This window comes from Chroicocephalus ridibundus, chromosome 10 (assembly GCF_963924245.1).
Source record: "Chroicocephalus ridibundus chromosome 10, bChrRid1.1, whole genome shotgun sequence".
NCBI lineage: Eukaryota > Metazoa > Chordata > Aves > Charadriiformes > Laridae > Chroicocephalus > Chroicocephalus ridibundus.
The window spans coordinates 3,035,228-3,049,632 of NC_086293.1; the positions used below are offsets into that span (position 1 = coordinate 3,035,228).

General features: G+C 37.7%; 1 protein-coding gene and 1 long non-coding RNA gene across 2 annotated transcripts in view; one reads left to right on the forward strand and one right to left on the reverse strand.

Annotated features, from left to right (window-relative positions):
- The window catches only part of LOC134521425 (uncharacterized), a 91,893-nt gene that overhangs the window by 32,943 nt on the left and 44,545 nt on the right, over positions 1-14,405 (forward strand). The gene's annotated exons all lie outside the window — the stretch shown is intronic.
- The window catches only part of SYN2 (synapsin II), a 195,375-nt gene that overhangs the window by 2,689 nt on the left and 178,281 nt on the right, over positions 1-14,405 (reverse strand). The window contains exons 11-12 of the mRNA XM_063347884.1: positions 4,534-4,594; positions 471-768 (exon numbers count right to left, since the gene is read on the reverse strand). Coding sequence (XP_063203954.1) covers positions 471-768; positions 4,534-4,594 — 359 coding nt within the window. The remainder of the gene's footprint in view (positions 1-470; positions 769-4,533; positions 4,595-14,405) is intronic.

Sequence of the window (14,405 nt, forward strand, 5' to 3'; positions counted from 1 at the left end):
CCCTGAAGAAACACAGTCTGGCAGCCACTGTCTAGCATGTTCATATGGATGGTTTCTGAGATAGGCCCTTTGAAACTGGAATCTGTTGTCTGAGTGACTGCAAGGTTAAAAGTTTAAATAGATAAGACTTCCTCTTTTCTGGGCAGGCTTACAGCACACCCAGATCATGAGTCAGTGACATAAAAAGGAAAAAAGAAATACGAAAAAGATGATGAGTTTTCAGACCTAGCTGGGGCAGAAACTGCACAACTAATAAATGAAATCTCGTGTCGTGCTTAGGATATAACTAATGACACTATCTTACTAATCATAAACAGAGAATAAGCTTTTTGAAATGTTTTAACCTCATTTTAGCCTTGGGAATCTATGTACGTTTTTTTTTCGGAATGTTAGACCAATTCCCAAATTACAGTTACGACAACAAAATCTGTGTTATGAGGAGAAAAGAAAATGGATAAAGCAAATCTTACTTAAGTTGTGGATGAGACTGGGGCTTCTGTTGTGGAGCAGGCTGTGGAGCAGGCTGTGGAGCTGGCTGTGGGGCTGGCTGTGGAGCAGGCTGTGGCTGTAGCTGCGGCTCTGCTTCCTTTGATAATCTGGTGCTGGGAGGACCTTGAGCCTGGGGACGTGGTTGCTGAGTTGTAGGTCCAGGTGGACGCTGCGGCTGGGAAGTTGAGGGCTTTGCTGACTGCCCAGGGGGGTACATGCGCTGTGGCTGCAATGGCTCCTGGCTTTGTGATTGCATTCCTTGGGGTTGCACTGGGCCCCCTAGGTTCAGTACAAGAAAAACTTCATAATGTTATAGTATCAAGGAATTCTTACTAGATTTCATATCCAACACTTTAAAATAATCCTCGAATGTGATTAACTCTACTTTAGAGGCAAAATTCTATTAATATGGACTGCAGTTTCATGTAGTTAATACTACTAAGCACAGCTGGTACATTAGTAACTTGCTTGAAGCCCCTGTCATTCACCCTTAAAATTTCTAAGAAGTACCAATTTTATCCCAGCAGTAGTGGCACTGACTTCAAAACAAATCAATGGAGTTACACCTGGTATAACCTTGGCCCAGCTCAAGGAGAGGCTGCGAAATAATCGAATTAACCAGTAACATCTATTTCAGCAATACAGCTAGTATTTTCCATGTAGTTATTGCAGTTTTGTTCCTCCGAAGTTTTAAAATTAGTTCTGTAATATTCCTCTTAGATTCACTCTTACAGCAGTGAAACAACTTTATACTGCAATTTTCTGGCTAATTTAAAGTCTTTTGGTAACTTATTTAACCCCTGATGACATATGTCGAGACCATTACAAGAAACACAAGAAACTCATTACTAATTTTTTACCAAGGATCTTTGCACTGAGAAGGAAGTACACTGGCAAAATACTGTATCAAGTGCGAAACTACAATGTGTAGTAGAGACTTAAGTTGTGAAATCCATGGCTGAAAGATGCTACATCATCATACAAGGGTTATTTTCTGCTTTCTGACTGAAATAGTGCTGTGTCAGATACCAGTGGGCATGCTGCTTTTATCTCGTATCAGACGTCTGAATGTGGTTTTCTGGGCTGACAGTTGTTATAACTGAATACTTATTCTTGCATGTGACAAGGCACACAGGACATCTGAGTTAAGGGGAAGAAAGGAAAGGATGAAATTCTGAGCAATTTCTTTGTATAATGTTTCACTCAGGGCAAGAGCTTTGCTGAACAGTAAATATTATAGGAGACAACTCATCTACATGTTCTAACATTTGGGAATTTTTAGTCTTACACAGATATTTAGTGCAAGTAAAAGACTTAATCTGTTCAGGTCTCTAAAAAAACCCTTAATATCTGGAAGTACTGTTGCAATACAAGATTTTATTTTTTTTTAATTGCTATTACAGTGAGCTTTCCACTTACTATACGAGATTCCAGTGTATGTGTCTGAGAACAGCATGTACTAATGCTTCAGTAAGTTTTAATACAGTTGTAGCAGTGTGTTGTGGTGTAGAAAGATAAATAGCACGTAATGTATGTTAAGGAATGTGCCTTCATTGTTTATTAATTTGAACCACTTTTGTAGGAAATATTTGAAGGTGATAACACGGTCTTGCAACATCTTAATAAGGATTGTTTTCTTATTAGTCTCCTTTCACTCAATATTGAAAAACAGAAAGGTTTCTTTCCCCCACTTGCATATACAGGCTTGAATGCCAGAAACTTTACACTGAAGACAGATATAACTTTCTTTTATTGCACATTAAGCTGTACAAGATATTTCACATAAAAGATATACTGCTGTCACACTTCCAGCATTTGCTCACTTTCTTGCAGCTGGGTTGTACAAAAGGCAACAATCATGAAAGAAACTTTTACCAAAAATAACTCAACAAAACTGAACATTAAGCCTACACTGTAAAACATCTGTTCCCTGTTACCCACAATATTGCACCTAAGCATGCTTACATGCAGAGAGACATTTTGGCTTGCTTCTTGTCTGTGGTATGTAGTAATAGTGTGTGCCCTTGTAAATCCTTTACAGTCAACAGGCTGAAATCCTATCTGCAACACCCATCGCTTCTTTGCACACACAACTCACAAATGTCGTGTGAAAAGCACTTGTGAATACGTGTACTACTACATGCAAAAAAATACCAACTGCTTTGAATAAAATCAATCATCAGATTCATTTCTTCACCCCAGGGCAGTATGGTTTATTCAGTTTTATGGCGTCTGGAGGTAAGGATTTGTGAACCTGGTTCTAAGTGGAATTTTCTTAATATAGAACAAAATAGCCAATGCCATCATTGGAATGATCACTGACCCAGACAAATGCTGATCACTAAAGCAAAATATTCATGTAATTTACTGATAGGTAGTAAACAGTAGCACTTACCACAAACATTTAAATAGCTAATAATGCATACCTTAATTCTCATCTTACCAGCCAGCTTGTACAAATAAAAGAAACACTAAGAATGATGATTCTCACTGATAATTTTTTCCAGTGTTTGTAGGGAAAACAGAAGTAGAACATAAGGCTGTTTTCCCTTTAAACAAAATTGTTTGCACTAAACTAATGGCCACTACTCATCTTTGTACATATTCAAGATTAAAATTACAGTTTTGCGGCTCGCTTGCAACTAAGCTTCATGGTATGCTAGCAGTGTGTAGCTTGTGATTCCAGGCTAGATTTCTCACAACAGATTAACCACCTGCCTGTGTATTTCTCCTAATACTGCATTATACATCAGTTATGCAAAAATCACAAATAATTTACCTACAGAAAATCTAGCAGTTGTCAGGCATCTCAAGCCTTTTTGCATGTTTGATTTCAAGCAATTATCATAAACCCTATTTATGTGGATAACGCTGGGACTGAATTTTCTTTATAGCTATCTGGCTATTTCTAGGTTTAAAATAGTAGACCTGAGTTGGTAAAGTAAACCGCTCTCATTTTTGTCTCACATTCTAATCAAACCCCTAGATGGTTAAAGGTACCTTGGTCTACCATCCCCTAACATCTCGTATTTGAAAAAAAAAAAAAAAAAAAAAAAAAAAAAAAGAAGAGCTCTTACAGGAAGTTTAACAGTCCTTGAGGTACTTCTCACCAAATAACCTGGGATTTAACTCTTAGGTAATCTAAGATTTTTGAAAGTATTTGCATTAATTTTCATTAAAAATCTCCATAGATTACTAATTCAAAATGACAACAAAAGGTACTACTTAATTGAAATAGGATACATTAAATACTCACACTTTCACTGAGATATTGCACATAGGTGGCCCTTTTACATAGCTTTGTAGCTAATAATTTAATGCAGAATTACTAAAAATATGAATACCAGTATGTAAAATAGAAGCTATTTTAAATATTCCTTGGGAAGAACTGTATCTTATGGAGTCACTGAAATATTAGACTTCCACTTGTGTATAAGTAAAACCCAAATGTTAACAAATTTTATAAAATTATAAATAAAAAGCTTCACTAGCAAACTCTAATCTAGACTTTTAAAAATATATCTGGATCACCTGCTTATTAGTCATGCACACGCACAAAAAAATAAAGGCTATGAGTACAGTGTGCACACACTCACAAAGTAAGCAAAAGTATTTAGATTTGAACCTTGGTGGTATTTTACTTAACGATATATAATACTCAAAAAATACTGTCTAACCATCCATAATGTACAGTTGCACTGGGCTCTAAAGAGGCACATTCTTTGTACACTGTTGACAACAGCCCTGAAATCACAAATTTTACAGAGAAAGGTAGGTAAGCATTACACGCACAGACAGGAACAAGGAAACAACCAGACGGTATAGTTGACACTGCATAGAAAAAACACAGTCCAGGTCAGCACTGAAACAATGCAAAAATTGAACAAAACTGGTATGTTTGCTTTTAAGATTGTGTGTTTGTTTCTTTTTTTTCGTTTTGATTTTTGCTTTACCCCTTGCTTTTAGTCTCAATTATCTAAGTAGCCTGGACTTGTTTTGGTCCTACTGCAACGCCATTACAGTCGAGAATGTACTGTAAACAACCTTGAGGTGGTGGTCGCTGAGGTGGGATTTTGTTTGGCTCTGGCTCCTTTAGTGATCCACTCTGGAAAATACATTTGAAAACAGAAGAGAAAAGAAAGTTAGAGTAGCTTAGTTCCAATTTCCCACTAATTTGTCTTTATTTTCATTAGAAATCTCTTTATTGGTTGGGGCTGAACATATACTTTTAATTTATTCCAGATAACATTTTGTAATTTAGTTGCTTTCTGACATGATATATGAATCCCGGGCTAATCCAAAGCTGAGTTCTTAAGAAAAAATTGTTTTCCCTTTGCAGCATGTGATCACGATACAGGGAGTGCCTTCTCAAATCTTACCTCCGTTTGGGTATGGTCTTTCTCCTTCAGTTCCTAGCACCTTCAACGACTTTTCTGTATCTCATTGCTTCTGCTCTCTTTTTTAGGATAGACTGAATAGAAAACGGACTTTGACAGATACCTTTGTGTAATTTAAGGAATAATTTCTTTCTAATTACATTCACTTGTATCTGGAAGGATTTTTTGCTTTGATTTGCTGACTGTAAATGCGAAGGGAGACAGGCTACTCTAGGTTAGCTGTTCTGCTAAGCAAAATGAAAGGAAGCAAAAACCACAGACAAATAATAAAAATAATTGAAATTACTTCATGCTACTCCATCTGATGTGTTATTAGAAACACATGTAATACTTAACTTTTCAAAACAGGAGATTTATTTGGCAGCATCCCTTTCAAATGTATACTTGTCAAGAGGAAAAGATGGGCCTGAACCAAAACGTTGGAGCAGAACACCCTCTGGGAACATTAGTATTTGAATCCAAACTTTGTTTTAGGCCCATCTCTAATATTTTGAAAAGTGAAATATGTTAAATCCTTGGACATAATAGCTTGGATATTTTTTTTTTAAGGATCCAGAAATTAAATGGCCATCTGTCAAGAGGGAAAAACCCTAGAATGTATTAAATAGTCAATGTAGAATTAATTAAACATGTTTCTTGCAAAGCTTACTGTTTTTTTCTGGTAGATTTGTATTCCATCTTAGAACTACAGAAATAAATCTTACTCATAGTGACGTGAAATCCTGCACAGCAATCTAGAAGTTACACTTCTTAAATGTTACAAGACAACAACACTCTATCGTACGCAGCTCTTGCAAATTGCTTTGCCTGCTTTAGCTACATAAATAAAGGGATACGGGACAGGTCCAAAACTCTAACTATTCAGAGTTACCAACCTTCAGAAGACCGCATGAGGAGCAAAAATGACATGTACACAATGAATGAGGCAAAATCTGATCCTTGTATGAACTGACACAGTTACATAGTTCTCGGTAAGCATCCTTGTAAGGATGAGGATATGTAGAAAAGAGGACAATTTCATAAGGAAAGAAACAACCACTAGAAAATTTTGAAGTGCTTTAGTGTGGGTGTAAGTCCTCTCTGTTTTGTTTCTCTCCTTCCTCTAATTTTCTGAACCACATGTAAAAGTTGACGTTCTATCCTATGCATGTTTCAGTAACGTTAAGTATTTGTGGTATCCACTCTGTATAATGCTTGGAGCTCACTGAAACAATATGCATTTACATCAGTAAGTCCTTGGATACTGGGGAAACTAGCCCAGAGTGGAAACCTGGAAAAGCTGCCCTGGAGGAGCTCACTGCTTTCATATTCCAGTACCATTGTTCTGATGCACCTGGCACCTTCCCCTGCACGCCCTCAGGGCACTTGGGGCTCTGTATTACAGAGCAGCCTGTGTCTCCTTTGCTGCTGCAGCCTGACACATGGAGTGTGCCCTTAAAGGGAAAGTACACGTACCTTACTCACAGGGCTTAAGGACCTCCAAGAATCTTTCCGGAGCACCAAACAGATTATGTGACTTTTGTTAGAAAGCATGCATGATGTTTTATAAGGAACATTACTACGATTACCATGTGACAGAGTTCCTAGCCCTACAAAGGGCCATAAACCAATCTGTATCATTCTCTGCAGTGGCGGAGGGCGCCTAGGGAGGATATGAGTGTTGCTACCTTTTTACTAAAACAAAAGCAAAAGATTATAAGAAGTAGCTAAAACTCATCTTTTATCTAGAAACTGAAAACACAGGCTGGCAGTTTAAATTCATATCTACTTTAATGTTAAAACAACATCTGCAGGGCCTCTGTCTCCTCCATGCCTCGAGGCTGAAGCAAACCTGCCATTTGTTCTTGCACTGGAATGGTCTTGGGCTTTATCGCACACACCACCTAACTGATCTGACATGACAACATCAGTACTTATGCAATCTGCATATCTCTCCATCTTACAAAGAAATTATTTTATCCTAAATTAAGCTTTCAATAAACCTTATGGAAGCTTGCTAATCCTCACCTCAACTGTTCTGAAAGTTTAGAGCCTTTGTGCGCTTTCTGTTGAAGCTGTATTTCCCCCTCTCTAGTCACTGACTGCAGCTGTCCTGATTTTACCACCCACACATCCTTTTTTTCACCAGATATCACCTGGTGCTTCCAGGAACCTCACCCACACTCCAGGCCAATCACATGGGTATATTACATTTGCTAATTAGCCAACCCACCCAGGCTGACCCAAAAAGACTAATTAGCATTACATTCCTAATTGAGAAATCTTACTCATGGTTTTTCAATGGTCTGTAGTAATCCAGTCCTTTTCAAGAGTCTTTCTTTCAGACAGTCAGAAACCTTGATACTTGATATTAAAGTCAGGCTTTGAACCAGACTTGTTTGCTGTCCTGAGCCAAGGCCTTTAATAAAATCCAGGCTTCTTCTAAAACACCAGTTGTTGGCAAATTAACTCCAGACTGTTACTTCTCACCTCTCCAGGGTGGTGTGCCAATGTAATTGTAAGAGCTGCTAACTCCTTATGGGCAACACAACCTCTCTGAACAGAGATGCTGGACTAGACCTGTCCTGCAGATGTACTCACCCCTCTTGGCTTTTTTTTTCTTTTTCTCTTTGTTGCCCAGCCTAGAAGCTCACCCTCCTACCACTTTCTTTTAGTACAAACATGTTTTCCTGTACTGCAGTTCTGATCTACAAACTTGCCTATTACTTAGCTCAAACATTGCAGGAATCAAGGATTAGAATGCAGAATATATCATGGAAAATGACCCTGAACAGAGTCTTACTTGGATGCTCACGTCACGGTTAAAGAGCAAAATTAGTAGTAGAGAAGCTAAAAACTACATTGTTTAGTATGGTTCAGGATTACTGAAGTGAGGTGTGGTAACAGCTGTCATAAGGAGCCCTTTTGGTTTTCATTTTATGGAACACAACTTTCATACCACATCCAAATTCCCCAAAGAGAAGGGACTGCTGATGTTGACAGTAACATTACATAGAACAGCTTCTAGAACCTCTCCCATTCAAAGGGGATTTACTGTTTATATAACTATTCTGAAAAAACACAACTTTACTTGTGGAAACCTCTAAGCCACATGAATGCTGCAAGTATACTATTGTGATTTCTCAACTCCGGGTATAACAACTGATGCTTTGGTTGCATAATGGTCTTTAAGAATATTGGCTAAGTTAATTACAGCCAGAGCAGAAACCCCACTGCTTGTCTAGAAGACAGATGTCTCTAGATGTCTCTGTAGCACTTCCTTCCTTTCCACACTTACCTGAAACAGTCTCCTTAGAATTTTAGGGGTTGAACTGGAGGAAAGAACTGTTTGTTCTTCAAAGCATGTTGTATTAGAATTTGATCAGTGGTACTAACTCTTTTTCTACCTTGTTCATTTATATAAATGCAGACTGGATTCATATATACTTAAATTTTGAACAGTCTGAAGAATGTTGAAATGGGTGGGAGCAAAAGCAGCAACTTGGCAGGGAAATAGCCCTTGGGCAAAAGAGATGCTAAACTGAGTCCCAGCAAAAATTGATTTTGATTTGGCTGAGTTTGAAGATTTTGTGAACTATAGTTGGAGCACGTATAGTTGTTTTTGGGTTTCATTTGGTTTTCTTTGTAATGCAACGATAGAAGCTTTTCATAGGTATTTCAATATTTGAAGGAAAAGCCATGTTTTTCAGGTCAAGAAGTAGAGGGATCAATTGAGAAGTGCCAAAACACGAGCTGAGTTAGATCTCATAAAGGAAACAAGAATAAGTTGTAAAACAATTAAGTAACAGGAGAACTAAGAAAAAATGTGATTGCTAAGCAGAGAGATAATTTAGGCAGGATGTCAATAGTAAATGAATGTTTAAAGTGTCCTAGATTATGATAAATACAGGAGGAAGGGCAAGATGGCAGGTGGGATAAAAGCTAAAAATGAGATGGAGGTAAAAATTAAAGGTCTTCCTGGGCTCATATTGGTCAGACCAGATATTCTTCATCTCAAAAATCAAAACCAGCTGACTCATGAAATACAGAATTCCGTACCAGATATCTCTAACAATTGGAAATGTACATGTTAGACTGGAGAAGGTTAAGCACTAATACTACAGGAATTACATTGTGGGTAAGGAAGTGGCTATTGTGGAGATATGCAGTTATTGAAGAAAAACTAACGGGAAGGATATAACTGGGATGTGGAACTCAAGTAGCATTTTCATTAATTCAGTTGGCACAAAACACTAGGTGTGTGCTACTACAACCTGTAGATGATACAGATTTGGAAGACTACAAAATATCCTAAATAAAGAATTAAAAGGATGAGTGGAGTTAAAAAAAAAAAGAAGAAAAGCAAGAAAAAAGAAACTTAAATGCAATGTCCAAAATAATTTATTTATGGACTAATAACATGCATCATTCAAAAATGCAGAGTTCACTAACTGAAATCTAATGGGAAAGATTTGTGCAGTGAAAAAACCAAAATCTTATCCCACATTCAGCGAAGTATTCCCAGCAGGTGTTAGGCATGATGCTGTGTATCGTTTACATCACCCCTGCTCAAGAAAGATTAATGTAAGCTGATCTGGCACAGAAAAGCGCTATTAAACTGACCAGGGAGATGGAAGAGTCTATACCTACAGCATTTGGAAGAACATGTCTTGCTTACTTTAGCAAAATGAAGGCCTGAATGCAGTACAGTTGCTTTTTATAAATATATTGGACTGGTAAAGAACTAGGCAGAAAACAAGCTAGACTAAAGGACAATGTGAACCAAGAAGAAATGGGTATAAACTGACTAAAACTGGGCTGGAAATAAGCACATATTGTATAATTTAGCAAAGCACTGAGATCTTGAAGTGGCTTTCTGATACGGAGAATACAAAAATAGGAAACTCCTTAGCTCCTTGTTGCTCACTGCTTTATTCATTTAATGTGTAGTGAGTATGGCAGGGATACTGACCCATTGCTGGTTCAGACCTTACCCTATTTCGGGTGACTCTGGCATAGGTGATGTATCTGCTTCACTGTGTTGCCAGTGGCGTTGAACAGAACTACAAAGGTTTTGCTATTTATTGTCTTATATATTCCCTGTGGGCTGAGAAAGGCAGTGAAACAGACCTAGTTCCAGTTATAATGGAGAGATGTAGTAAGGCACACCTTGAAAGAAGACACCTTCCCTTTGCCTAGTGCAAAGGGGGCAGCTAGACGAGAGCTGGCTCCTGCTTTTTACAGGTTTTTTGGAGCAGCAGTGTTCAGTCTTGCCCTTCTCTGCTGAGGAAATCTGTATGGAATAGACACTCTCAGAAAAACTGATGCCAGCCTAGAGTTTCTTCAAGTTAAAGTTGCGATAAAGAATTAAAAAATTTAGAGCAGCTTTTGTTATTGCTCAACCAACTTTCCAAACTACCTGTGCAAAACCCGTTAAGATCTTCCTCTGAATGGGAAGGGAAATGACTGCGGAGAGCAAAAAGCAAGATATACAGTGTAATTTGTAATTGGAATAGTATTTACAAAATGCACTGGAAAAGCCTTCTGTTTTCTTTTAAACATCAAAAAGTATTCTAACTTAGATTTTATAGACTAAGTGTTTTCCATTGCTAGATAACTAATTAATTCCTAGAGAATAGTTTCCTTCTTGAATAATTTTACAGGCAGTCTTAAAAATGAGTACCCCTGAGATACTGAAACAGGTGACTTCCCATTGTCCATTCCAGCCCCATTTTCTATTATTCTGCTGAAAAAAAAAAATCCTACCCGCCAAAGAGGTGAGGTTTCTAGAGAAAAAGTAGGATGTCAACTTACTGGGGAAAATTAATTTCTTAAGTAGCGCTGCTTGTCGAGGCTAGATGGTCCCTTTCTGTAGCCAATCGCTAATTCTAATGGACAAGGATGCAGTCTTATTTTATTGCAGGCTCTTGCGTAAAGAAGCCAGATTTCAACTTGCGGTATTGAAAAGGGAACACTAAAAGCATGCAGTTGCACAGCAGCTTTCAGGCAGTTCTTTCCAGTGAAAAAATTGCTCCCCATAGACATGAAGGAATGTGGACTATGCGATAGGAGAGAGCTCCCCCTGTGTGCTAAAGCAGCTGAGACTAAAATGCGTACGCATGCATGTCTGTACCAGAGAAAGAGCTGAAAGATAGATGGACAGGCAGATGAAAGTCCTACAACATATCTAGAAGACTTCCTCACACCTTCCACAGTGTACACAGATCCCTCTACATACATAGAGGACAAAGCATCCCTTGGGGCTTGATAGTGTCAAAGTCCTATGCTGTTGTTTGAAGTTGTAAGGAAGGTTTTGACCCTTGAACTCAGGGGCTTTGACCCTGGCTGATGCCACACTGTATCTGCTTCTCCAGTCTTAACAAAAAACGCAGATTTTTTTTTTTTTTAAATACGGGATGGCAAGTGATCCTTGCATGACGAGGAAGAGACTAAGATCTTCAGAACTTCATCTTGAGTCAAAAAGATCCATCATTACTGGATCCATTCAGAACTGAAGTTTATGCTTTAAACGAGAGTCTGGAAAAAAGATGGTGCAGGTAACTCAAGGTCTTACAACCCACATTTTATCTTAACAGTATTGTATCAGTGTTACAACAGTGGAGTGGGAGGAGGCATGGAAAAGAGGTAGTGAAACACTTGAGCTCCCCCCAGACAATAGCATAGTTCATAACTCCAGTGTATGACCAGAGCATAAGACCTCTCCGGCACTGGTTGCACGTGCTTCTCTTCTTGTGTCTTCTGGTGCAGCACAAGTACACAGCCACACAGAGGAGGTGCTGGTGGCTGGTCTGAGCTCTGACGAGCTTCCTGAGTCTCTCCTAGGAGTTGAGATTCTGAAGAATGATATATAAGCAGCTGAAGACAAGGGTGCTCTGCTGGCAGCTGGACAGATGGAGAACTGATCCACCACTGAAGTTGTGGTGGAGGAGGGAGGTCGCTCCGTTTTTCCACGGACAAATCAAGAGTATTTGAAAATGAGCTGCTTTGTTTTGGATTTTTCTGTAATTTCTCTTGGTGCTTATCCTTGTTTAAAAATTCTAATGCATATTTAGCACATCGTCCTTATTCAAAATAAACTGTGTCAATGACTGCTGGGGAGAGGGACAGAATCCTTGCAAGTTAAACATGGAGTAAAGCCAAATAGCTTTGCTTAACAGGTTATGATTTAAAGGTCAGAGAAATCAAATAAAAAAGTCAAGTGGAGACAGAGAATGATAACAAAAAAAGTAGAAGGGAAACACCCACCACAGTGGGGAAAAGAAAGGAGACCAAGGAAAAGCCTCCAAAAAAAAGATATTTCTATTAGGTTTGTCTTAAATAAACAAAATCAGAGAGTAAAAATAGATGAAAAATAAGATAAAATAAAAAATCAAAAAGATGTTATATGATAGTAATTATAGCACTAAGACAAAACAGAGAGATCTAACTTAGATGTTCCATTTCTATTTGTGTATGTGGCAGCTATTGCCTGTTCTATAATGATGGGATTACTGTTTTCCTTGTTTTAATTTTGAAAAGGCTGTGTTTTGCTCTGTAATGGAATGAGGATATTTTTGAAGTCTCCCTAAAAATGCCTGTGGGATAAGAAAGCTATTTCTCGCAGAAATCTATTAAGAACAAACAGGCTACTCTGTAATGGTGGGCTCATGATTACTTAAAAACTGAACGTTTTCACTATTCTTGAGGGTAGTCATCTTGGAGTTTTAGAATTCTTAGTGTCTGCTTCTGCCAATACAATTGGCAGATCGTGACATGATCAGAAGATCATCCTGCAGAAGATAATAAAAAAGTTAACAAAAGCATAATTTTGTTGTGTGAATGAAGACCAAAAGAGAACAGTGTTGTTGTTATGTTTAAAATAAACAGGGAAAAGTATCTATTATCTATTAACTAGTAATACTTGTCACATTTTTCAGTTTTAGCTAGCATTTTGTTGCCTTCTCTATTATAAAATTATTAGCACTAAGGCTGAAGCACTCCATCCTACAGCCAACTGAAGTCACCCCTAATGATTCTGGTCCTGAAGCTTGGCTCAGTCAGGTTGTCCATGGGGCTTTTTCCTTTGGGCTCTTCTAACGAGTATTTTTGGGAGCAACTCTTTCTCTTACCAAGCTTTGCTCGGCTTGTCTGCAGGGATCACGTGTTTTTCCAGGTACACGTCTGGCGATACACATTCAATATAGAGTATTCAGAAATAAACAAAAAAAAAAATCAGGCCACATCCTGAAAGCTTTTATTTCATTTGGACAAATTTCTGTTGATGATGGTAGAAATTTTGACCAAATAATCCTAAACCTTTAATATATGCCCTTTAGTAAATTCTCTCTTACAGTCTAAACGCCATCAAATCCCTTAAAAAGCGCATTGTAAAGGCACATTTGTGTAGTTGTTGGCACATCATTTCAAAAGAAGCTAAGAAAGATAAACACTTATTAGTGTTTTGATTTAATCCTCCTCATTTAAGGGGTACATTCACAGCTAACCACTAAAAGCATTTCTGTAGACATTTATCACTAGTGACTATCCTGCAAGCTATTTACCTGTTACTTCTGTTCAGGAGTAAGACTAAACAAGCAACAGAACTGAGCAATACATACGTACCTCCCTTAGTAACTACTCCATCTACTGGTACAGGATCTCAGTAAGTATTTTAAAATAGGTTATCTTATTTGTTATTAAAATCTCCGCTCAACATTCTTCTGTTGTGTCCCACTGTTTTTTAATGACTATCAATACTAAAAATCTTAGGATTTATTTTCCTGCATGAAGTGTTTTAAAATCTATTACAATACCTGAATGTCAAGTTCAAATGCTTAAAATAAATCAAGCTTTGCGTAATGAAATAGTGACTATAAATATGTGGACATCCTTCACCCAGCAGTTAAAGTCTGCGTCTCTGCCTCTGTTGTGATCTCTGTCACTTATATGAAGAACACAGTCTCTGCCTTGAATAGTTTTCTTATTCAAAGATGGACAAAACATCCTTGGTGTAGAAAAAAATATACGCTAGTATTTTATACTTGTGATAAATAAACTTGGCTGTTGTAAATTTTGCTGCCTCAAATGTGGCCTTTTACCAGGATACCGTGAGCTCAGGGTCCATACATGTTTATTTTCTTCTGCTTTTCTTAATTCTGTACTTTTATATTAGGATCCAAAAGGGTAACAGCTGTTTTGCTTATATTTTCACAAACATAAAATAACTAAAAGGTTAAAACCCCCTTTGATTAAAATAAGCGTCTCCTCTTCCAAATATTCACAGCTAAACATTGGGTGTGTACATATATACACACTTATATATACATACCCATTAAGGCAGCACATTAAAATATATTCCATATTAAAATAATGAAAATAAATGAAATAAATACCTTATAATAGCATTATGAGACATTTTCGAATAAGGAGCACTTAGTATTTGTAAAATGTATACCCAATTTCTTGTTTAATGTGATACAGCTTCTCTAACACGTTTTAACACGTTATGACGCTCAGTATCAGCCAAGTCCCCAAACCAGG